The sequence below is a fragment of the Leuciscus leuciscus genome (genome assembly GCF_965113295.1).
Source record: "Leuciscus leuciscus genome assembly, chromosome: 25".
NCBI classification, from domain to species: domain Eukaryota; kingdom Metazoa; phylum Chordata; class Actinopteri; order Cypriniformes; family Leuciscidae; genus Leuciscus; species Leuciscus leuciscus.
Window position 1 is genome coordinate 26,842,132 of NC_138724.1, and position 26,272 is coordinate 26,868,403.

The 26,272-nt window shown below is 39.6% G+C and overlaps 1 protein-coding gene across 3 annotated transcripts in view; it reads left to right on the forward strand.

Moving 5' to 3' along the window:
• The first annotated feature begins 3,047 nt into the window (after positions 1–3,047).
• Positions 3,048–26,272, forward strand: part of syt7a (synaptotagmin VIIa) — a 135,676-nt gene continuing 112,451 nt past the window's right edge. Inside the window, exon 1 of one of the 3 annotated variants that reach the window (XM_082159113.1) lies at positions 3,048–3,495. In XM_082159113.1, the coding sequence (XP_082015239.1) occupies positions 3,462–3,495 (34 nt within the window). In that variant the 5' untranslated portion in view covers positions 3,048–3,461. The remainder of the gene's footprint in view (positions 3,496–26,272) is intronic. The other 2 variants (XM_082159112.1, XM_082159114.1) reach the window with 2 other exon arrangements.

Below are 26,272 nucleotides of genomic sequence, written 5' to 3' on the forward strand. Positions count from 1 at the left end.
GAGTAAATGTTTGGACTTTTTCAGATCTTTCAATCTAATGGATATAATAAGCTCGTGTAACTTACATATGAACATGACCGATGGAAAAACACACAGAGCATCAGCTTTAGTTTCTGCTCTGACAGACACAAGACCAGCCGAACGCTGTGAGTGTGTGTTAGAGAACAGGAATGGAGAGAGAACATTGTGCTTGGTACATTTTTCATCTTCAAACCAAACTTGGGTCTCCAGCCGATAGAGTTTAAATCCCGTCTGGCTCGAGTTCTTCCCATAATGTTACTCATTAGATCAGTAGACGAAGAGAAGACGCTCATCTGTGGCTGTTTGAACACATTCGATCACATGAGCGTTTACACTACAAAGCAATCCGGTCTAATGTGTTTTCAACTACCTCTGGAAGTGGTCAAAAGTGGACAAGTTTAAAACGTTTTATACCCGTTTACACCTGTATTTAGTGTCGTCCACATGTGATCCGATCGACCAAAACGCATCTTAACACCAGGAGTAAACAGGGCCACAGATTTACTCGCTCGTGTAGCGTATTGTGTAGCGTATTGTGTAGTGTAAATGGCAGTATTGACTTTTGAGCAATATTTGGGGTGCATTGGAATAAGCCTCCATGTGGCAATATGAATAAAAATACATGTGGCAGTTTGTGATGAGAATGAGTGTGCACAATCTTACACCAATTATGTTTATTGATCGGACAACGTATTCGGTTTCCCCCCTCATTTTGCCAGGGAAAGTTTTAAATGGCATGTAAACACCTCAAAAACTATGACTAGCCTACTATGACAAAAACTACTAAGACTTCTTTCTCAATGTTCATACTTTTAAATTATACCTATATGTGTGTGTGTGTGTGTGTGTGTGTGTGTGTGTGTGTGTGTGTGTGTGTGTGTGTGTGTGTCTGTGTGTGTGAGTGTGTATTACGATATAATGTACCTGCCCTTCCCCCATTCGTTTTCACTCTAAGAAAAACATCTCTCCTTTTGAATTACAGGGAAGAAAGCACACAATAAATGTTTGCTGGTGAGCAATAATCCTAGCAATGCTGACCTTTTTTTTGTGTGTGTGGTAAAGTATTCCTTTAACTGTGTGTGAGTTCTGCTTGTAATGGCACAATCTCACCGCTAGAAGTCGCCACTTTGACGCGCATCTCCTCCTCCGGTGTGTGTGAGGCGTGAATGGCGTGCGAAATGAGTGAACGCGCAGGGGTTTAGAGGTTTACTGCGGGATAGGACGATCGGTTGCATTTACTCTGTGGTTCTGCTCCTCTTCACGGGCCCGTAGAGGCCGTGTCTGTGCGTGCGAGCAGGGATGATTAGGCGGGGCGGGTGGAAGCCTCTGGGACACGGGCTCCTTCTCCATCGGGATGGTGGCCGAGCAGCTCCACCTGCGAGCATCATCTGCGCCACCGGTGCAGAAATTGGATGTTATGCAACAACGGGTTAATGAAGCACAGCTTCAGTTAGTGTTTCACTGGCTATACGGTACCAGGTGCATGTTCAATACTCAAAAGATACAATACATGCGCAGGATTGCGTTACGCATCCCAGCGCGAGACAATTAATCCAATGGTGACGACGTGTCCTTCACTACTACTAGTCCAGCTTTACTAATATTTAGTGTTTTACTAATATTACTAACAAAATGTCTATTCACAACAGAGTAGGCCTATACACCGGAACAGACCCTTTTCACAGACTGTGATGATGACGCGTTTTAACCGGTTTTAAAGGTCATCCTGCAAAGATTTTTATATTTTCATTTGAAAAAAAAAATGTGTGTAGGCTACATTTATAACACTATACTTTGTATTATATTACATTTGCATCAATGTTTGCATCATTTGCATCAATTACAAAAAAAAAGGAGTGACGGTAAAGTTGACATCTTTCTGTCTTCCGACTGCCATTATCAATCTCTATTTTTTGCCTCTTTTTGAAAGTTGTGAAAACACTGTTGTGGAGTTTTTCCTGTGCTATTTGAGCAAAACTGGATCACACAAAAATATGGTCTCTCATTCACCGCTATAGAAGTTTACCCAACTATGACGACTTCCGCTTCTGAGAGACACTGAAAAACAAAAAGGGTCAATAGCTTTTTAAGTTCCCATACAGTGTGGCTGAGTCTGAAATCGCATACTTTCAGGTACTTATTTTTAATAAGTAATTACTTCACGACCGCTAAAAAAGTATGTTCTATAAGCTGTAGTATGAATGTAATCTAGACGTAGCCTACATTCGCCATGTTGTCATTATCACGTGACCTGCATCAGTTACGTCGCTTCAATGCCATCCATAAATCCTCTCCCGTGGCCTCATGGGATAGTAAAGTGTCAATCATATGCACACTTCAGAATCTCACCAGAAGAAGTTGGTCATCTGGCCACTTTTTGCCTTGAGTAACTGTGAATTCAGACATACTTCTTCTGTCACATACTGTTTTTCACTAGTATAGGGAAGTATGCGATTTCATATGCAGCCTGTGGTGAGTCAGATTGGTTACTCAACTAGCCTATCTAAAACATGTACTAAGACTTTAAGTCTAGTCTAATGAACAGGTATGTTTCCATTGGTACTGGAAAAACATGAACACATTAGCAAATGGAAAGACATTAGTAACTATTTAAAGAGTAAATATTAGGTAGCCTACTAGTATAGTTACTTAAACTGGAATAGGTACCATTAACAATTGAAATACATACTATTCAGATATTAGTATTTGATTGATACAAGCTATAAGATTACTCAATTGCAAAAATCTGCAATTTTCAGTAACAGTTATAGTTAGTTGTCACTATAGCAACATATGCTCTTATATCAATAATTATTAGTTTATAACTATATAACTAATAACTATATTAGAATATGTACTAATGAGATTGAAAAGTAAACTAGTCATTCAGTGTTTATTGTATGTTTTCTGATTAACAATAACAAAGAAAAGAAAAATATACCGTTGGATTACTTATAAAAGTCATTTAAAAAAAAAAGTACTGGTGCAATAAAAACACAAATATATAGCCTAGATTAGAGTTGTTTTTTAAGGAATACGTGTCAAGGCTGCCTATAGCCTGGCACAGACATTTTGCACATGCTCAAACCATTCAGGCTGCATCCGAGAAAAACATTTGAAATAGTCAAAGCATTGATAGATGTTATATTAGGGATGCATATAGACACAATAACAGCTATGAAGCATCCGCTACCCCAGCCCACCCCACCCGCGGGGCAATGTCTCAAAGCACGTCACCGTGAGTGTGTGTGAGGAACGAGAGAGAGAGAGAGAAAGTAGATGTGTGCAGACAACCTGCTCGCGCGTAATTCTGGGAGGAGGAGGACTCTCCGCCGAGCAACGACACAATAAACACTCACGGAACCGCGAGAGTTTCCCCCGGTGGAGTAACAATAAGCACTTAAATCATCCAGCCAGGAGTCCTTCATCAATCTGCAGACATGTATCTGAACAGGGAGGAGGAGTACAGCAAAGGTGAGCGCTTTTGTTTCTGTTGCCATTAAACTTGTAGGAGTATCTTCTCCCCTTGGACTGGTGCCTGTGGCGCGGACAGGTCTGTTGTGGTGGCACGGGGGTGTGTTGGAGATGGTAGGCACCTGTCACGGGGGTCATCACTTCTTTGCCCCCTTGTTTTACATCATTGTCCAGGCGCACACATACAAGCGCGCGCGCACTAATGACTGTTTGACATTGTCACGCGCCTCTCAGGGCATTTGCGTTGACAGCGATTACTGTTGCATGCTGTATTTGATATATAACTTTGATTTGAGGTCCCATGAAGGTCTGTTGTTGCGTGCATGCTTTCTTATCGAAGGATCGATCAGAGCTACTTGTTGTGCGCTTCGTCCTTGGTAGATCCTCACATGAAGAGACTTGAGGAAGGACATACGACTAAAACACAAGGTCAAAGCAGGTGCCTCGTCCCCGGTATCCGCATCACTGCGCGCGGATCTTTGTGTTAATGTGATTTTCTTTTCTTTTTTTTTTGGTTGATGATTCCGCGGGCGTTTTGCTGGGGTATCGTGGGCTGTTATTTGTGTCAGCTCTCCCACGTGTTTCCGTAGCGTGATTCCCCGTGAATTCGCTGGGTGTCCACTACAATTTTCCCCGGTGTCCCTCCCACGGTAAATGAATTCGCTTCGGGGCTCCAGAACGGAGGTGACTGGAATTAAGAGTGGACGCGTTCGGGTTACGCCAGCAACACCTGCTGCTACCGAGAGCCAGAAAGCAAAAGACAGTGTTTGATATGCGGTAATGGCCGTGAGAAGATGATAACCGTAGCGTGAATGAAACTGGGTTTGGAAAGGAAAGGTGGGCACGGAGAAGCCCTCAAATATCAGGACAAACCCGCTTCTGAAATGAGCTCTGGTTTATAAAAGGTGTTTAATTCGATCCCCCCCCCCCCACAGCACCTTCACATTTACTTGTTTATCCCACAAACACGAATTTGTATAGGTACACATAATGAACATTTGCAAAGTGTTCTTTATGAAGATGCCTGAACTGGTTCCCTAAAACAACCAAACAGGATCACACAGCATAGCCTACTGTATAAAGAAATGCTCCGTGTTTGCTTGAAGGTTATCATAATTACTGTTATGTAATCCTAATTAAGACATCATTTAGTCAATTTGTCAACAATCCCCATGAGAAGGTTCCGTCAGGTTTTGCTTTTTTAATCATCCCCAAAAGGTTAGCAGAACATGTAATAGCTAGTAGTATCTTTTGAATCCATCAAAGATTTGTTCAGGGATTCAGTCAGTGACCTTTTCTACATCGTTACGCCTGTAGGTGGAGACAAACGTATCTTTTGTCTGTTGTGAGAGTCAATGAGTCACTCACTTGAGCGAGACAGTTTTGCTGTGTTTTAATAAACTGCGCTTGTTTGCAAATCTTCTAAGAAACTTGGTAAACCGACAGTAAAACTGTCATAGGCCAGTAAGAGCTGTGTGTGTAAACCTCACTCCCCTGATCTCAAGAGGTGCGCTAGCGACTGCGCTCTCTAACCGGTTACATAAGCATTATAAGGACTTTTCAATATCATTCGTTTAATGTCACGTCCCCGTTCGTTTTCAAAAGAGGTGTCTTATTCAGTGCTTCTCTTCAGATTAAAACACTGACTTGTTTAGGCTGGCCACACACTTGAAGATTTATAAGCCCAATTTTGGGCCAGATTTGCCACCCCCAACGATCTGAGGTGTGTGACCAATTCGAGGCTTCTCGCAACTGACTTTTTGTCCAGAAAATCCTCAATTCTGTCAGGACCAATATCGTCAAAGATGATTGACAATTAGCATACAGTTTGGATTGGCGGTATGGTTTTGTTCTGGGCAAGAGCAGAAATTTTGAAATCTCCCTCAACCCTCCTCAGGGTAAACAGAACAGAACTAACATTCATATACTGTAGGTAGACGTGGATCAGCCGAGAGTCAGCTGATGCGAGCTTGACTAACGTGACCTGCCAGGACTAACGCTACGTTTGATTTGCGTGTTGTCGTTACGATTATTTTACTGCTCCCGATCGCGTCGAGCCCGCACGATCCCAAATCGTAAATATCAAACATGTAAATATCAAACGCGACTCTTCATCGTGATACCCGCGACAGCCAATAGAGTGCAGGTGTGACATCACTTTGTAGGCCAATCGGCGGTTAGCATCACGCTGGCTCCCTCGACAAAAACCCAATAGGATTTTGCCATAGGCTTCTTGATTATCGCTAAAAACATGCGCCGTGATCAACAAAAGTTTATGATACTTGCACGTTTTGTCAATCAAGATAATTATCACAACTTTCATGAATTTTGAAGCCTAAATGCAGTCGCCAGAAGTAAAAAGCTAAATGTAGGCTATAAACGAACTACATCACAGTCCCACGACTTCAACGTCACCATCACTAAACCTCTTTCAGTTTTTATCTAAAACATTTTCCCAGAACATTTGAGTTGGAATAGTTTGTAAGAGCACAATTATAAGCATAACGATGCTGTAAAAGCGGACTGAGTTTACTTGTTTGGTGTTTAATCTCCTTGACAGCCTCTGTAGTCCAATTTAGGAGATGCACGCCAGAAGAAGCAGCTGACCACGTCGATCGTCCTCCATTTGTTTCTCTTCTCAAGTCACGTTTGATCTCGCGAGTCTCCGTGAGATCTCGTCTCACTGTGAAGACGTTACAATCTACAGGTGTGTGGTCTCGCGGTCCGGACGAATCTTCTAGTGCGCATTCGGAGGATTATAATGCTAAAAATCGGCTGAGGTCTATGTCCGTGGTCACTGGTCTCCCACAGTTTTAAAATCGGTTAAGATTTCAAGATCCTCTAGTGTGTCCCAGGCCTTAGTGATTTCCTTCAGTGTGTTCAACCAATGAGATGCTCCTTCATAGAATACGCTCGAATGCTATTGGTCACGTGCAACGAGAACGATTCGCTCACTTATAAGATTCATTTAAAATACTGATTCTTTCACAAACAAACCACCACTAGTGCACAATCAATCAGCAGGTGCACTCACTCATTTGGGCTTTACTCTCAGTCATGGAACCGAAAGCCTAGATGTTGGGGGAGTGTGTTTGTTGATGGTTTAATTGATTTGGATGTGATTGATGGAGTTAATTGATGAAGTATTTCGCAGGTGATTTTGTGTAGCAGTGCGCTTTAATTCTTCACACGTTTCAAAGTGGAACAAACTTTATAACAGTTGATGTGTTTCTAGGTCATTTTTATGAGTTAATTGATAAAGAGATGTTTTTGCAAATGTTATTTGCAACTGTGGGTTTATGACCTACTAATTGTGTTCGATTTAAAACGCCAATGAGATAATAAGATATTTGAGATAACTTGTTTTTAAGACCGAATACCTAATCACTAACAGACTGTAAAGATGTTAAACACAATCTGGAGCCTCACCCCCTCTCCTACTGTTTCTGTGAGACATATTTACCTTTCATGCTTGTTACTCTTCCTTTAATGACTCGTTTTTATACGGATGACAATGCAAATGTGATTTGATTGGAGCTTCAAACTAAGCAAACCTCTTGTATGTGCCTGGCAGTCATTCATGCTCCTATAGGGCTTTATCAATACAGTTTAGGGAATGAAGAAACAAAATCAAGTCCATTATTGATTATTGCGCCTGTGGGTGTTTTCATCGATTGATGTCATTGATACATGGAGCCACTCACAACAAGTATGGACCAAATATTAAAGATTGGGTGACTAGATGTAAAAGTTCTGGAATGGGTTTTCATTTATCTTGTCCAACTGGGCCCTCATGCTGGATAGGTTTGTGTGTGTGTTATTAAATTGAGTGAAGAAGTGGACAGATTGCAGATGATAAGTCAGGGAATGGACCAAACGGTGAAAAAAAGTGTATGTGTAAATATGGATGTGTCACAGAGGCACAGAAGATGACAGGAGGGGTATAATGTGCTGAAATGATTGACAGTTCATGTATTATTCATGCAATCCTGTTGATCTGAAAGAGAGAGAGGGCGATGGAGACACACAGACAAACAGAAAAAGAAATAAAAATAGACAAATTGTCTTCACCTCCATAGACTTTTCTTGATGAACAGCTGTATTTAAATCTTGCGCGACTGCAGTGTCAAATCAACAATACAATACAGATGTTAAGTCCTCGGATATGCTCCATATGTAGCTGTATTGTGGATTTTGGTTCATTCTGGTTTGATTCTTTTGATTTTATTTCAGATGTTTTTAGTAGGTTGCTTCAATGAGTTTGCGTTGACATTCAGTTTAATGTCAGATTGACCTGGATGCTGCCATCTTTGCTTCATGAGCACACCATCACCTGAGCTGTAAACGTCATGGATGAGACATGGAAAAATCCATTTTATTCTGTTAAAAACCCTCCAAAAAGATCTGGCACTGGTGAAACATTTAATGAAAGCAATTTAAATGTTGCTTATAGGGGTTGGACAATGAAACTGAAACACTGGCCAATACTGTGTTGGAGGATTCACGCTTGTATATGCGCGGCCTGGTGGCCAATCTTCTCTGATTTTACATTACATCAGTAAGAGCCGAGTGTGAAGGTTGAATTAGCAGAGCAATAGCACAGCTGCACATTCAATATATCACACACAACACAACGGGAGACACATAAGAGGTAAAAAGAGGACATATTGTTGGTGTGCGACTGTGCGTCTCGCTGGCTCATCTGTGACCAGGACAGTCTTTGTGGTGTGTCGAGAGCTATGCTATACAGGGTAATGTTGGCAAACCACATCCAACAGGAGTAACTGATGACACAAGAGGAAGCTGAGAGGGATGTAACCCAGACTGTCTCCAAAAAACATAAAACCATAATTGCCCAACTCACTGCAGGATTAAATACACACCTCGACTCCAAAACTGTTCGTCAAAAGCTCCACTGAGTCAATATTCATGGTCGAGCTGCTATAGCCAAATCTTTGATCACTCGTGCCAATGCCAAATGTCGGTTTCAATGGTGCCAACAGTGCAAATTTGAACAATGTGAAACATGTATTGTTCTCTGATGAGTTCACCTTCACTGTCTTTCTCACATCCGTGAGAGTTATGGAGTGAGAAACCCCAAAGAGACTGAACCCGGACTGTTGCTGTCCAGAGGGAAGCGCGGGATGAATCAGTAGGCGCGTTTCCATTACAGATTTGCACAAACCTTATGTGATGTTTTTCTAAATGTCGACAAAAAACTATTGCGAAATGACGGCGTTTCCATTAACCAATGTTATGTATGTGTGTTTTCCAAGCATAATGGTAAGGATCGACCCTTATTCTACTTGAGAGCGGCACATATGAGCTGTTTCTGGGTGTTTCTCCCTCATTTCTGCTTCGAGGTCTTGATTGTGGCATTGATTTGAGGTTTAGAATCCATTATTCCTGTAATTATTGTGTCTTATATAAATTTAATAAAGATCTCTGTCTCGTATTCTGTCCAAACACACCGCGTCATCTACGTCAGGTGACCTGTAAATGCGCAAAAACTGTTTCCATCGCAGTTTTGCGAAATATTTCTTTTTCGAATTGCCTGAAAAACCACCTCATGCGAGTGGAAAAATTTTTTTTGAGTAAATGGGAGTTTTTGCGAAATTAACGTGTTTCCATTGGGCGTATTTTCAATTCACAATTTCAATTTGCGCAATTTGAAGGGTAATGGAAACGTGGCTAGTGATGGTTTGGGCTTCAATATCATGGCATTCTCTACTGTACTCTATGGATGCGTTTCTGCAAAGGACTAGCGAACCATTCTGGAGGACTGTGTGCATCTAATGGTTCAGACTTTGTACCCTGAAGGTGTATCAGCATGATAATACACCAATACACACAGCAAGACTGGTGACAGAATGGTTTGATGAACATGAAAGTGAAGTTGAACATCTCCCAGGCCCGCACATTCACCAGATCTAAATATTTTTCAGCAAAGTTGGGGTATTTTGGAGGAGCGATGTTTTCCTCCACCAGCATCACATAGTGACCCGGACACGGTTCTGGAAGAGGAACGGTTCAAAATCTGTCATTGTATCTTGTATCTGTCATTCCCAAGATGAACTGATGCTGTATTGGCTGCAAAAGGAGGCCCTACAAATATACTAATAGATTATTGTGGTCTAAAACCAGGTTATATTTTCATTTCCCAACCCCTGTACATTGCACATTTTTTAATAGACGTCAATTGATAAACATGCCTTTTGACCGAATAATGGTGTAGTTATAGCATCTGCTAGCAGGGCCCGACCGCTGAAGCTGAACCCTAACGAATTGTTCACAACCAAAACATCTTATTATAATATGAATGAGTAAATCTGCCATGTCTACAAATCTGCAAAGACAAACAGTGTCAGACTATTATTGCTTCAATCATTTTTTGGGACTGCTGAGCTTGGCTTTTTATCTATTCATAGGAAAAAGACAACAATGGACTGCTTTAATGAATTATGAGTTATGTGATAATTGCATTATAATGTCCTTTAACAGTGTTGAACAAACTAGTTGTACGCCAAAGCAATGCATTCCCAATAGGCTACTGGCAATTAGCGTCATTTTAATTGTGCATGCTCATGTCATTTTTTTACATTTTCAGAAATTGCTATTTGCATACCTATTGTACTTGTTTTGGACTGAACGAAAGATAGAGTTACGAAAGAAATTGCTTGTGCCACAGTTTTTGAAGTCAGGATAAAGTCAGCAAAGCAGTCACGCACTTTATAAAGGAAGGTTGGGTTGAATGATTTGTTCACTTAAAAAAACTAATGCGCGATCGAAACGCAGATAATCATAATTCTGTCTCAACAACACCATCCATCCAAAGAGCTACAGAGCCATTGTTCCACCACAGATGTATTACTTCCAGCTTCAAGAGCTTTTAAAAACCTGTGAAAAGCCAAGTCGAAGATGGTCACAGAACCCTTTGAGAGTCGCTCCTCTGACCCGTCGTTCCTCAGAATATTACTCACAGTATCTGAGCTCGGACGACAAGGGAGAGTAATTGGAAACCAGTACCGAGCTATTATATAGAGGTGAGAGGGAAGAGCAGTGATTTTAAGCTCTGTTGGATCTTACCCTGCTCTTATGAGAAACAGGAAATTGATTGTGAATTTGAGCCTCTTCATCATAATGAATATTAGATGCCAAAATTGTCAGCTAATGAATATGTCCGTGTGCATCGAAGTTAAATGTGGCCGCTCACGATTCTTTAGAAAGTATATGTTGCGTTCTCTTTCACGCGATTGATTTCATTGGCAAATGGGAGTGTGGACGTGACCTTGAATGAAGTGCGAAGGCCCCATGGTTCATTTTCATTCTTCTTAAGGCACATTCTTCTGCAGTAAAAATTCAATTATTGCAACAGATGCTCGGCACAAACAGAGATAACTATGTGACCTTATGACTGAGCGTGTTATGTTCCATATTTTCATGTTTTTCTTTTTCTATTCCGGTTGTCATGATGGCATTGGTCCGTTGAGGGACACTGAATCCAGAAGTTTTTAATTTGAGAATTTTAAGTGCAGCTTTAATGTAATTATTGTTCATAATTTGTCTCCTTTAAAATGCCGGAAAACATGGCTATCAGATAAGGCAGTCTGATGAGCGATTAAAGGTCCGTCTGTCTTATTGATTAATGCTAATTTCGACCCCCGTGGTCGGACTGAATCAAAACAGTGGCCCGAACTCTCCCAGTGCACGATGACAAATATTTTCTGGGGCGACTGTGAGGAATCAGATCTTCTGAAGCAATATTTATTGTTTCACAAATCAGTGGCGCTGCTGGCCATTAATGTAATTTACAGCGATTTAGGTTATGATGTAAGAGTCATCTAAGTGATTAGCAAGCAATGGAAACGAGAGAGAGGAGGAGAAAGAGAGGTCTGACTTTGCAGAACAACATTATTGCTTGATATCTTCCTTCACCCTATACATGAAGCTCCGTCGACAGCTTACCACAGAATATAATTGGTAGTTGTTTGGTTTCATGGTTACAGGAAGGCACTTACAATGAAAATGAACATTTAGACGTTTAGAATAAAGGTAAGTAAGTTGTCCTCTATCATTAGTCTCAAGTTAGCAAGTTATATTACAAACTCTCTCAGTTTTTAATCCCATGATAACTTTCTTGTGCAAGAATAGCAAAAGCAAACTGCACAGGAATTATGTTACCAGAGTCACAAAAAGGATGATTTAGACAATGATATTCAAGTTGTTTCTAAATGCTTTTAACCAAAAAATGAGCTTTGCATATCTACTTTTAGACCCTCAAAGTGCTTGCTTCTGTGTACTTCAATTTCAAGTGCTTTACTGTAACTATGACTTGTTTTTTAAACTGTGCTACGAGTCAAAATTATTTTCCGCAGCTATCATCCTAAAACCTCAAATGCTGCAGTGTCAATAGGTCGGCACTAAAAGCAGTGCATGCCAAGCTAATTTAGCACGTGCAACAGCATGAAAGCTAAACGCCGTTTGGTTGGGTGTGTATAACATCCTCTCTGATTGAAAACATCAGCTTGATTTATCTTGCACGGAAGATACAAAGATTTTATTGTGTCCCAAATGATGTACGATGCACTTACTGTACACTATATACTCTGCCATACAATGTATAAATTCTCAAATTGGACACTTTTTTCCAGTTAGAGGAAGTGTTTTTTTTAAATGAATTGTACATGCACATTTCTCTCACCATTTATACTACAAAATGGTGTAGATTAGTGCAGAAGTGTGCAAAATAGTATGCACACGTCTCATCAGTGCTAATTTTTTTCACGCCCAATCAAATGGAATGTAGATCACATGTGGTCAAAAAACGATTTGGAGAATTTGCTAATTTGTCACATTTTCCTGAGCACTATAAATCCAAAAAAATGTAATATTGTGATATATTATTACAATTTAAAATAATTGGTTTTCAATTTATTATACTTTAAATTATCATTTATTTCTGTGATGCAAAGCTGAATTTTCAGCATCATTACTCCAGTCTTCAGTGTCACATGTGACATCCATTCTATCACATGATCCTTTAGAAATCATTATAATATTCTGATTTATTATGAGTGTTGGAAACAGTTCTGCTGCCTAATATATTTGATGAATAAAAGGTTAAAAAGAACTGCATTTATTCAAAATAAAAAAATATTTTCTAATAATATAAATCTTCTTTACTATCACTTTTGATCAGTTTAACACATCCTTGCTGAATAAAAGTATTGATTTATTTAAAAAAAAATAAAGAAAAAAAATTACTGACCCCAAATTACTGACCAGTAGTGTATATTGTTGTTACAAAATATTTCTATTTTTAAAACATTTGCTTCTTTTCTATTTTTTTTTATTTGTATTTTTTTACTTTTTATTCATCAAAGTATCCTAAAAAAGTATCACAGGTTATGAAAAAATATTAAGCAGCAGAACTGTTTCCAACTTTGATAATGAATCATCATATTAGAATGATTTCTAAAGGATCATGTGATAGACTGGAGTAATGATCCTGAAAATTCAGCTTTGCATCACAGAAATAAATGATAATTTAAAATATAATAAATTGAAAACCAATTATTTTAAATTGTAATAATATATCACAATATTACAAATTTTTTTCTGTATTTTTGATCAAATAAATGCAGGCTTGATGAACAGAAGAATCTTCTTTTTTAAAAACATTAAAAATAGTAATGTGTCCAAACTTTTGGCCTGTACTGTATACTGTAATCGTGTCATTCAGAAATGTAAATGCAAATTCTACATTTACATTTATGCATTTGGCAGATGCTTTTATCCAAAGCGACTTGCATTGCATTAACCAAGTATAGCTATATATATTTTTATCAGTTCCTAGTAGGCATGCACCGATTTTGTCCGATACCCAATAATTCTTTATATTTGAAAGCAGATAATTGGCTGATAAATCCAAATCAAATTTTTATATAATTTTTGAGAGCCTGATTACAAAAACAAAAGTCTCACCATTAAAAGCCACGTCTCAATAAGCACACAATTATAATGTTCTCATTATAATTTTATGTAGCGTATATGACAGACTTGTTACATGTTGCACTTAATTGTATTTTAAAGTGATTCCAATCATATTTCAAGCAATTCAAAACCATCAGTAGTAGTGGGGATTTGCTCCTCAATATCTGTTGTATCTGCCTTGAAGTCTTATTGCCAGCATCTGGCCCGTCTTGCTGGCCTGGGTGTGTCCCGCTTGTGTTTGGACGAGATGCAGTTGGCAGGATCGAGACAGAACGACTCCTGCGAGTCCACACTAATGCTCGAGTCTGTTTGGATGGGTGTAATTTAAATGGATAGCTGAAAGAGAGAGAGGAAAATGCGTGTGTGTGATCGTACTCCATTTTCATTAGCAGGAAAACCACGCCAGTAAAATGACATGAAGAATAGGCCTTATGAGATGTGAAAGTGATTGTCTGTTTTGTGATGCTTGCAGCTCTTTGTTTACATGACCCATGTTGTTTGGTGTAAAGAGCTGGTGGTGAGATCTCGCGCACACACACACACACACACACACACACACACACACACACACACACACACACACACACACACACACACACACACACACACACACACACACACACACACACACACACACACACACACACACACATATACTACTACAACGGGAGCTAATTACAGCCATTGTGTGAGGGCACCTGAAATAGAGTCTCTGCTCCTGAAATAGCCTCACGTTCGGCTCGTGGCATTGAATGAGAGGACGGAGGAGATTTTAGGTCATATTCTCGTCAGTAGTCAGTACTGAAGCATGCAGAGCGATTTAGAAAACTATAGACAAATGAATGCATCTAATGCATGTGCAGTCAGATGATAGGCTTCATATGGGGGTTATGATGTAGATGTAGTTTCTCCTGTGCAGAGTAATGGAGATGACCCTCTTGATTTTACTCCAGCTCTAAAAGCATGGTTTTGTTCTTCTTAACATTCTGTTCTCGTCTCTTCTGTTCTGTTCTGTTCTGTTCTGTTCTGTTCTGTTCTGTTCTCGTCTCGTCTCTTCTGTTCTGTTCTCTTCTGTTCTGTTCTGTTCTCGTCTGTTCTGTTCTCGTCTGTTCTGTTCTCTTCTGTTCTCTTCTGTTCTCGTCTCTTCTGTTCTGTTCTCTTCTGTTCTGTTCTCTTCTGTTCTCGTCTCTTCTGTTCTGTTCTCTTCTGTTCTGTTCTGTTCTCGTCTCTTCTGTTCTCGTCTCTTCTGTTCTGTTCTCTTCTGTTCTGTTCTCTTCTGTTCTGTTCTCTTCTGTTCTGTTCTCTTCTGTTCTCTTCTGTTCTCTTCTGTTCTGTTCTCTTCTGTTCTGTTCTCTTCTGTTCTGTTCTCTTCTGTTCTGTTCTGTTCTCTTCTGTTCTCTTCTGTTCTCGTCTCTTCTGTTCTGTTCTCTTCTGTTCTGTTCTCTTCTGTTCTCGTCTCTTCTGTTCTGTTCTCTTCTGTTCTGTTCTGTTCTCGTCTCTTCTGTTCTCGTCTCTTCTGTTCTGTTCTCTTCTGTTCTGTTCTCTTCTGTTCTGTTCTCTTCTGTTCTGTTCTGTTCTGTTCTCGTCTCTTCTGTTCTGTTCTCTTCTGTTCTGTTCTCTTCTGTTCTGTTCTCTTCTGTTCTGTTCTGTTCTGTTCTCGTCTCTTCTGTTCTGTTCTCTTCTGTTCTGTTCTCTTCTGTTCTGTTCTCTTCTGTTCTGTTCTGTTCTGTTCTCGTCTCTTCTGTTCTGTTCTCTTCTGTTCTGTTCTCTTCTGTTCTGTTCTCTTCTGTTCTGTTCTGTTCTGTTCTCGTCTCTTCTGTTCTGTTCTCTTCTGTTCTCTTCTGTTCTCGTCTCTTCTGTTCTGTTCTCTTCTGTTCTGTTCTCGTCTGTTCTGTTCTTTTCAGTTCTCTTCTGTTCTCGTCTCTTCTGTTCTCGTCTCTTCTGTTCTGTTCAGTTCTGTTCTCTTCTGTTCTGTTCTGTTCTCTTCTGTTCTCGTCTCTTCTGTTCTCTTCTGTTCTCGTCTCTTCTGTTCTCTTCTGTTCTCGTCTCTTCTGTTCTCGTCTCTTCTGTTCTGTTCAGTTCTGTTCTCGTCTCTTCTGTTCTGTTCTCTTCTGTTCTCGTCTCTTCTGTTCTCGTCTCTTCTGTTCTGTTCAGTTCTGTTCTCGTCTCTTCTGTTCTGTTCTCTTCTGTTCTCGTCTCTTCTGTTCTCTTCTGTTCTCGTCTCTTCTGTTCTCTTCTGTTCTCGTCTCTTCTGTTCTGTTCTCTTCTGTTCTCGTCTCTTCCGTTCTCTTCTGTTCTCGTCTCTTCTGTTCTCTTCTGTTCTCGTCTCTTCTGTTCTCGTCTCTTCTGTTCTGTTCAGTTCTGTTCTCGTCTCTTCTGTTCTGTTCTGTTCTGTTCTGTTCTGTTCTCTTCTCTTCTGTTCTCTTCTGTTCTGTTCTCGTCTCTTCTGTTCTGTTCTGTTCTGTTCTGTTCTCGTCTCTTCTGTTCTGTTCAGTTCTGTTCTCTTCTGTTCTCGTCTCTTCTGTTCTGTTCAGTTCTGTTCTCTTCTGTTCTCGTCTCTTCCGTTCTCTTCTGTTCTCGTCTCTTCTGTTCTCTTCTGTTCTCGTCTCTTCTGTTCTCTTCTCTTCTCTTCTGTTCTGTTCAGTTCTGTTCTCGTCTCTTTTGTTCTGTTCTGTTCTGTTCTGTTCAGTTCTGTTCTCTTCTCTTCTGTTCTCTTCTGTTCTGTTCTGTTCTCGTCTCTTCTGTTCTGTTCTGTTCTGTTCTCGTCTCTTCTGTTCTGTTCAGTTCTGTTCTCTTCTGTTCTCGTCTCTTCTGTTCTGTTCAGTTCTGTTCTCGTCTCTTCTGTTCTGTTCAGTTCTGTTCTCTTCTCTTCTCTTCTCTTCTCTTCTCTTCTGTTCTCTTCTCTTCTGTTCTCTTCTGTTCTCGTCTCTTCTGTTCTGTTCAGTTCTGTTCTCTTCTGTTCTCGTCTCTTCCGTTCTCTTCTGTTCTCGTCTCTTCTGTTCTCTTCTGTTCTCGTCTCTTCTGTTCTCTTCTCTTCTCTTCTGTTCTGTTCAGTTCTGTTCTCGTCTCTTCTGTTCTCTTCTGTTCTGTTCTGTTCAGTTCTGTTCTCTTCTCTTCTGTTCTCTTCTGTTCTGTTCTGTTCTCGTCTCTTCTGTTCTGTTCTGTTCTGTTCTTGTCTCTTCTGTTCTGTTCAGTTCTGTTCTCTTCTGTTCTCGTCTCTTCTGTTCTGTTCAGTTCTGTTCTCGTCTCTTCTGTTCTGTTCAGTTCTGTTCTCTTCTCTTCTCTTCTCTTCTCTTCTCTTCTCTTCTCTTCTCTTCTCTTCTCGTCTCTTCTGTTCTCTTCTGTTCTCGTCTCTTCTGTTCTCGTCTCTTCTGTTCTGTTCTGTTCTGTTCTCTTCTGTTCTCTTCTGTTCTCTTCTGTTCTGTTCTCTTCTCTTCTCTTCTCTTCTGTTCTGTTCTGTTCTGTTCTCATCTCTTCTGTTCTGTTCTCTTCTCTTCTGTTCTGTTCTGTTCTGTTCTGTTCTGTTCTGTTCTGTTCTCTTCTGTTCTGTTCTCGTCTCTTCTGTTCTCGTCTCTTCTGTTCTGTTCAGTTCTGTTCTCTTCTCTTCTCTTCTGTTCTCTTCTGTTCTCTTCTGTTCTGTTCTCGTCTCTTCTGTTCTGTTCTGTTCTCTTCTGTTCTGTTCTGTTCTGTTCTGTTCTGTTCTCTTCTGTTCAGTTCTGTTCTCTTCTGTTCTCATCTCTTCTGTTCTGTTCAGTTCTGTTCTCTTCTGTTCTCGTCTCTTCTGTTCTGTTCTCTTCTGTTCTCGTCTCTTCTGTTCTGTTCTCTTCTGTTCTCGTCTCTTCTGTTCTGTTCAGTTCTGTTCTCGTCTCTTCTGTTCTGTTCTGTTCTGTTCTCTTCTCTTCTGTTCTGTTCTGTTCTCTTCTGTTCTGTTCTGTTCTCGTCTCTTCTGTTCTGTTCTCTTCTGTTCTCGTCTCTTCTGTTCTGTTCAGTTCTGTTCTCTTCTCTTCTGTTCTCTTCTCTTCTGTTCTGTTCTCGTCTCTTCTGTTCTGTTCTGTTCTGTTCTGTTCTCTTCTGTTCTGTTCTGTTCTGTTCTCTTCTGTTCTGTTCTGTTCTCTTCTGTTCTCGTCTCTTCTGTTCTCTTCTGTTCTGTTCTCTTCTGTTCTGTTCTGTTCTGTTCTCTTCTGTTCTGTTCTGTTCTGTTCTCTTCTGTTCTGTTCTCGTCTTTTCTGTTCTGTTCTGTTCTGTTCTCTTCTGTTCTGTTCTCTTCTCTTCTGTTCTGTTCTCGTCTCTTCTGTTCTGTTCTGTTCTCTTCTGTTCTGTTCTGTTCTCTTCTGTTCTGTTCTGTTCTCTTCTGTTCTGTTCTCTTCTGTTCTGTTCTGTTCTGTTCTGTTCTGTTCTGTTCTGTTCTCTTCTGTTCTGTTCTCGTCTCTTCTGTTCTGTTCTGTTCTGTTCTCTTCTGTTCTGTTCTGTTCTGTTCTGTTCTGTTCTCTTCTGTTCTCTTCTGTTCTGTTCTCTTCTGTTCTCGTCTCTTCTGTTCTGTTCTCTTCTGTTCTCGTCTCTTCTGTTCTGTTCTCTTCTGTTCTCGTCTCTTCTGTTCTGTTCAGTTCTGTTCTGTTCTGTTCTCGTCTCTTCTGTTCTCTTCTGTTCTGTTCTCGTCTCTTCTGTTCTGTTCTGTTCTCTTCTGTTCTGTTCTCGTCTCTTCTGTTGTTCAGTTCTGTTCTGTTCTCGTCTCTTCTGTTCTGTTCTGTTCTCTTCTGTTCTCTTCTGTTCTCTTCTGTTCTCGTCTCTTCTGTTCTGTTCTGTTCTGTTCTCTTCTGTTCTCGTCTCTTCTGTTCTGTTCTCTTCTGTTCTCGTCTCTTCTGTTCTGTTCTGTTCTGTTCTGTTCTCGTCTCTTCTGTTCTCGTCTCTTCTGTTCTGTTCTGTTCTGTTCTGTTCTCGTCTCTTCTGTTCTGTTCTGTTCTCTTCTCTTCTCTTCTCTTCTCTTCTCTTCTCTTCTCTTCTCGTCTCTTCTCGTCTCTTCTGTTCTGTTCTTGTCTCTTCTGTTCTGATCTGATCCGATCCGTTCTGTTCTGTTCTCGTCTCTTCTGTTCTCTTCTGTTCTCTTCTCTTCTCTTCTCTTCTCTTCTCTTCTCTTCTCTTCTCTTCTCTTCTCTTCTCTTCTCTTCTGTTCTCTTCTGTTCTGTTCAGTTCTGTTCAGTTCTGTTCTCTTCTGTTCTGTTCCGTTCCGTTCTGTTCTGTTCTGATCCGTTCTGTTCTCGTCTCTTCTGATCCGTTCTGTTCTTGTCTCTTCTGTTCTGATCTGATCTGTTCTGATCTGATCCGATCTGATCCGATCTGATCCGATCCTATCCGATCCGATCCGATCCGTTCTGTTCTGTTCTCGTCTCTTCTGTTCTGTTCTCTTCTGTTGCGTTCTCTTCTGTTCTCTTTCTCTTCTGTTATCTACTGTTCTCTTCTATTGTGTTCTCTTCTGTTCCGTCCTCTACTGTTCTCTTCTATTGTGTTCTCTTCTGTTCTATTCTGTTCTGTTCTGTTCTGATCTGATCCGTTCTGTTCTTGTCTCTTCTGTTCTGTTCTGTTCTGTTCTGATCCGTTCTGTTCTGTTCTGTTCTGTTCTTGTCTCTTCTGTTCTCTTCTCTTCTCTTCTCTTCTCTTCTCTTCTCTTCTCTTCTCTTCTCTTCTCTTCTCTTCTCTTTTGTTCTGTTCTGATCCGTTCTGTTCTGTTCTGTTATCTTCTGTTCTCTTCTGTTCTGTTCTCTACTGTTCTCTTCTATTGTGTTCTTTTCTGTTCTATTCTGTTCTGTTCTGATCCGTTCTGTTCTGTTCTTGTCTCTTCTGTTCTGTTCTGTTATGATCTGATCCGTTCTGTTCTGTTCTCGTCTCTTCTGTTCTGTTCTGTTCTGATCTGATCCGTTCTGTTCTTGTCTCTTCTGTTCTGTTCTGTTCTGTTCTCTTCTTGTCTCTTCTGTTCTGTTCTGTTCTGATCCGTTCTGTTCTGTTCTGTTCTGTTCTCGTCTCTTCTGTTCTGTTCTGTTCTGTTATGTTCTGTTCTCATCTGTTCTGTTCTGTTCTCGTCTCTTCTGTTCTGTTTGCTTGTTTTTTCTCTGCCTGTCTTTCTTCTCATCTTGTCTCAACACAACTCATTTTCTCTTTTCTCATTTGTCTCATCTACTTTCCTCATCTTTTCTTATTTTGTCTTTCCTCAACTATTGTTTGATTGTTTCTTTTCAGCCTTGTGTCTCATGGTCTCATCTCATCTCCATTTTCTCCTTTCCTCTCTCCTTTGCTCATTTCTGTTCTGTTTCTATTTTTTTCTTCTGATCACTACTCAACTCGACTTGTCTAGTCTTGCCTCTTCTTGTTTTCTTTTCTCGGTTGTTTTCAGCTGGACTACTTTCTGCCTCACCTCTCATTTTCTCATATTTTCTCTCATTTCTCATTTTCATGTTGCCTCATCTCTCATCACGTAGTCAAGCCTCACCTCACCTCTAGTTTTTTTTGTCTATTCTCTTCTCATCTCACCTCTTCTCGCCTCATCCCACCACTCATTTTCACTTCTCGTCTCATCTCATTTCTTCTCTCAGGAATGTCTCCAGACTCTCAGACAATTTGAAGTTTTTGAAGCAGGATTAATATGTCAAAATGTGCATGACAGAGTGACGGAGAGAAGGAGAGCGAGCGAAGCCCCCTGGAGTGATACTTCAGTCAAGGTCACGTAGAGGAGAGCGGGAGAATGTGTGTGTGAGCGAGAGCAAACTCAGAGGTGAGACAGAGGTGAGAGCAGGTTTACTGAGGATGAGAGGAGCACAGGGAGTAACAGAGACATGAAAGCCTTTCGTCATACAGCTACATGTTATGTGCCAGTGTGTGTGTGTGTGTGTGTGAATGCACAGGACGTGTGCTTTAATGCATGCGACGTGTTATACAACCATCCCCTGGTTCAATACGAGCAGCATAAAAGATGATCTTCTCCTCTCCTCGTTTCCTTTTCCTTTCCTCTTTCCTGTACACCATCTCATCTCATCTATCTCTCATCTCATCTCATCTTAGCTCATCTCATCTCATCTATACTTTTATCTCATCTATCTCTCATATCTCTCATCTCATCTCATCTATCTCTCATCTCATCTCATCTTATCTTATCTCATCTCATCTATCTCTCATCTCATCTTTTCTCATCTTATCTCATCTCATCTATCTCTCATATCTCTCATCTCATCTTAGCTCATCTCATCTCATCTCATCTCATCTATCTCTCATCTCATCTCATCTATCTCTCATCTCATCTCATCTCATCTATCTCTCATATCTCTCATCTCATCTCATCTCATCTAATCTCATATATCTTGTATATCTCTCATATCTCTCATCTCATCTCATCTCATCTCATCTCATCTCATCTCATCTCATCTATCTCTCATATCTCTCATCTTATCTCATCTCATCTCCTCTCATATATCTCTCATCTCATCTCATCTCATATATCTCTCATCTCATCTCATCTTATCTCATCTCATCTCATCTCATCTCATATATCTCTCATCTCATCTCATCTCATCTCATCTCATATGTCTCTCATCTCATCTCATCTCATCTCATCTCATATATCTCTCATCTCATCTCATCTCATCTCATCTCATCTCATCTCATCTCGTCTCATAATAATCCCTCATAATTTTCTTCTCCTGCTTTGGAGAACTCCAGCTAAGAAAATGGAACTGTGGAATTATGGGAAGAGCGTAATGGGAGACAGAATAATCTGCAAAGACAGAAAACCAGGTAGCGTTTAAAAATATTAAAAACCAACAAGCAAAAAGCACAGTGACAACAACTAGATAATGATTGAGGAATGACATCACTAACCCATACACACACGCATACACAAACACACGTGTGTGTTAAGGCCTGTCATGTTTTGCGCTGAGCTTTTGAGGAGCTGTGAAAGGAAAAACAGGGAAAAATCTTTTAATCACTTGCCTCTCCGGAGAGCAGAGAGCCTCTCCAGAGAGCTGGAGACAGAACGAGAGAGAGAGTGTGTGTGTGTATGACTCACTATTCATGTTTGATATTTTTGTGCTAAGTGGAAAGAGGGAGTGTGTGTGTGTGTGTGTGTGTGTGTGTGTGTGTGTGTGTGTGTGTGTGTGTGTGTGTGTGTTTCACTGAGCAAGAGAAAAGAAACTGAATGTGTGTGAGGTTGTGTTTTCTCTGTAAGTTGATGGAGGCGTGTGTGTGTGTTTGTGTTTATTTATAGGACGTCATATATGTTATGCACAGGATTTATGTATATTGCATCATCCAGCTGTAGCTGCGGTTGAACTGTATCTCCAGAAGTCTGAGTGTAGCTGAAGGCTAACGAGCCGATAAACAAACACCCTCAATAAAACAAAACAGCATTCAGCAATACACAAAAGACAGTGGACATTCATCCATGACAAATGATGCAGAAAACTCGGCCTGGAAATTCATCAGTTTCATGTGTGTGTTTAAACAAGATTGTTAGAGGAGATTCGTGCATGTTTGCGTGTGTGTGTGTGTGTTAAAATCTGGCAATGTGTTGAGATGGACAGATTGTGCTGAATGAGTGCCATGTCTTCAGAGTCTGTTCATTCCTTCATTCCTCTACCTCCATCATGTCCTTTTATCATTATGAGTTGATCTGTCTTTCTCAGTATAACTCTATCTATCTATCTATCTATCTATCTATCTATCTATCTATCTATCTATCTATCTATCTATCTATCATTCGTTCTCTCTATCAATCAATGTCTATATGTCTGTCCTTCCATCTACTCACCTGTCTATCTATCTATCTATCTATCTATCTATCTATCTATCTATCTATCTATCTATCTATCTATCTATCTATCTATCGTTCGTTCTATCGTTCGTTCTATCGTTCTATCTATCTATATATCTATCTATCTATCTATCTATCTATCTATCTATCTATCTATCTATCTATCTATCTATCTATCTATCTATCTATTTATCTGTCTATCATTCGTTCTCTCTATCAATCAATGTCTATATGTCTGTCCTTCCATCTACTCACCTGTCTATCTATCTATCTATCTATCTATCTATCTATCTATCTATCTATCTATCTATCTATCTATCTATCTATCTCTCTATCTATCTATCTATCTATCTATCTATCTATCTATCTATCTATCTATCTATCTATCTATCTATCTATCTATCTATCGTTCTATCTATCGTTCTATCTATCGTTCTATCTATCGTTCTCTCTATCAATCAGTATGTCTATCCGTCTGTCCTTCCATCTACTCACCTGTTTATCTATCTATCTATCTATCTATCTAACTATCTATCTATCTATCTATCTATCTATCTATCTATCTATCTATCTATCTATCTATCTATCTATCTATCGTTCTATCTATCGTTCTATCGTTCTATCTATCGTTCTCTCTATCAATCAGTATGCCTATCCGTCTGTCCTTCCATCGACTCACCTGTTTATCTATCTATCTATCTATCTATCTATCTATCTATCTATCTATCTATCTATCTATCTATCTATCTATCTATCTATCTATCTATCTATCTATCGTTCTCTTTATCTATCGTTCTCTCTATCTATCAATATGTCTATCCATCTGTCCTTCCATCTACTCATCCGGGATCAGAAGAAAAGCACGCCATTACACTCCTTAACAGATTCATTTCTCATTGTCCTTTGTACTCGTCCCCAGCGATCACCTGTTAAATGTTTATCAATAAGAATCAATTGAGGAGGTCGTTAAATATTCATGATCTCAATGAATATTGAACATTGTGAGGCGTTGGATGCATAATGAGCAGCAGGTGGAGGATGGAACACGACCAACATCCCGAATTCCATCATGTTTGTTTACTGACTGCTGTCAACTGGCCGTCGCTCTCAATTTCCCCTCCGGGTAGCTTGTTATAGTTTGATTTTCTCTGCCCTCAATGTCATTCCTTTCAAAAACGGCCACGGCCAAATATCCCGGCTCACGCGTGCTTGGTTCCAACAAGTCTGTCGTTCATACGATTTTTACGTTAAGTAACCTCACCTCTCGCTTTCCCCACCGGCCCGCCACTGGCTCACTCGCGAGCCTCATACCTGCAGTTTGCTGGATAATTGCTTTCACAGGAGTCTATTTATAGATCTTCAGACGCAATAATGAGTCCTGACGCTAGAAATACGTTTGGTGAATAGATGCAGTTAGCAAGTGATAATGATTTTCAGCACCCCTGCTGAAAGAATGGGGTTTGCTTATTTGTTTAGTTAATTATTCCTTCTCATTAACAGAAGCCTTCCATCAAAGGGCGAAGTTTCAATGACATCCGGTAATTTGCACTTAGTATGTTGCGCCAGAGTCTTGCAACGTTTATGCAACGTCACAGAAATGTTTGCATTCGTGCATTTGGCAGATGCTTCACTGGTTAATTGCATTACAGGTTTACATTATATCAGTTCATGGATTCCCTTGGACCCACGACCTTGGCATTGCTGGTGCCATTTAAGATACAGTTATTGTCATTGTAGAAATGCACTATTCACAGTAAGCCATGATTAATATATTATATGTGAGTGAAAGTGCCTGATATTAGTCAGGTTGCTGAGATAAAGTCAATAATGTTCAGCTGGCCATTTGATCTCAAAATGGTGTCTCTCATGAGGCTACCGCTTCATGTGAAATAAATATTTTGTCGGCCAATTAATGTCATGTGAGATGTATATGCTTTTAAACATTTTTCAGAAGTACTACTAATTTCCTAACTGGGAAAACCTTTTGAAGTGCACTTTTAAAAGCCCAAAACTCAGGCTTTTCCCATCAATCCTTTGGTAAAGCATCCTAGATCAGTGAGATCAAGATGGATGTCATGAACGTAATTGAAATCTGTTTTGAGAAAACCACCATGTCCAGTTCAAATGATGTGTTTTTTAAGTGTTGCAGGCTTTTCTGTCACAGTTGTAAATGCTTCTAGTTATTGATTCTGAAGACACACTGACCCTAAAATGGACTCTGTTGCCCCCTGGTGGTCAGAGCTAAAACTATAGGAGGAAAAACAGTGGAGTGACGGACAGCTGACATGTGAAATGCCATTGTGGAGTGAAACGCACATGATGCACAATGCGAACAGACGACATATAAAGAGATTTCACCATCCTGAGAGCACTTGGCAGGAGTGTATGTGTTTGCGTACTGTTTGCACACACACTGCTGTTATCCTCCCCATAATTAAAGTGAAAGATAAATGAACACACACAGATGTGAACGCAGATAGGGAAAACCAGAAGAACAGGCGCAATATGGTCGAAGCAGACCTGATCCAAGAGAGAACACTTGCACACACATTTGCATGTCCCTGTTTGTTCCTTCTCTTGATCCGACACCAGTTGGGCAGCTCTGTTCTCAATCTCCTCTCATCCATGTTTGGCACCAAGGGGGTCTGTAATACCTGGAGGGAGCAATGCATTAGCATTCCCTTTCATGCAAATGGGAGTTGCTAAGCTGGTGCATACTTTAGAGCCACAGGAAACTAACACTAATGGCACCACAAAAAAAACGTCATGTCACGAACACTTCACTACTTACACTTTCCCCTGTTTGCTGTCTTTGAGGTCACAGCTCAGATAGTCACTATCTGGGGGATAGTGTACAATAGACAAACAGGGAAAAGTGCAAGTCAGTTTAAAGTTAATTCAGCTCAGATGGGATATTTTATTCATATTTACGTAGGATTGTATACGAAACAACTTCAGAGCTCAGATTAGCTTCTAATTTAATTTATTTTCAAAAAAGATTCAATACCGATTTGATTCAAATTCAACTAGGATTTTTTTAATGCAGATTCAATTCATATTTAATCTGAATTGAATCTGAATGAAATTGTAATTGAATCAAATCTGTACTGAATCTTATTATTCAGTACAGATTTGATTCAATTACAATTTCATACAGATTCAATACTGATTTGATTCATAATCAACTAGGATTTTTTTAATGCAGATTCAATTCATATTTAATCTGAATTGAATCTGAATGAAATTGTAATTGAATCGAATCTGTACTGAATCTTATTATTCAGTACTGATTTGATTCAATTACAATTTCAAACAGATTCAATACTGATTTGATTCATATTCAACTAGGATTTTTTTAATGCAGATTCAATTCATATTTAATCTGAATTGAATCTGAATGAAATTGTAATTGAATCGAATCTGTACTGAATCTTATTATTCAGTACTGATTTGATTCAATTACAATTTCATACAGATTCAATACTGATTTGATTCATATTCAACTAGGATTTTGTTTTAATGCAGATTCAATTCATATTTAATCTGAACTGAATCTGAATGAAATTGTAATTGAATCAAATCTGTACTGAATCTTATTATTCAGTACAGATTTGATTCAATTACAATTTCACTATTTCAGCGAAAGATTCAGTATACAGATTTGATTCAATTACAATATCATACGGATTCAATACAGATTTGATTCATATTCAATTAGGATTTTTCTAATGCATATTAAATTCATTTTTAATCTAAACTGAATCTGTATGTTATTGTAGTTTAATCAAATCTGTGCTGAATCGTATTCAAAAATGAAACTTTATTTGGGAGCTTTATATCCCATTCAGTTCATATTTAACTTCATATTCATCTCTGCATTATATAGCATTTGAACGGGTGGCTCGTTTGAATCGATACTGATTTGGTATAGCAGATGTTATTTCAAACATACATTTCCTCTTCAGCGAGGAACCTGGTGTGGTGGAA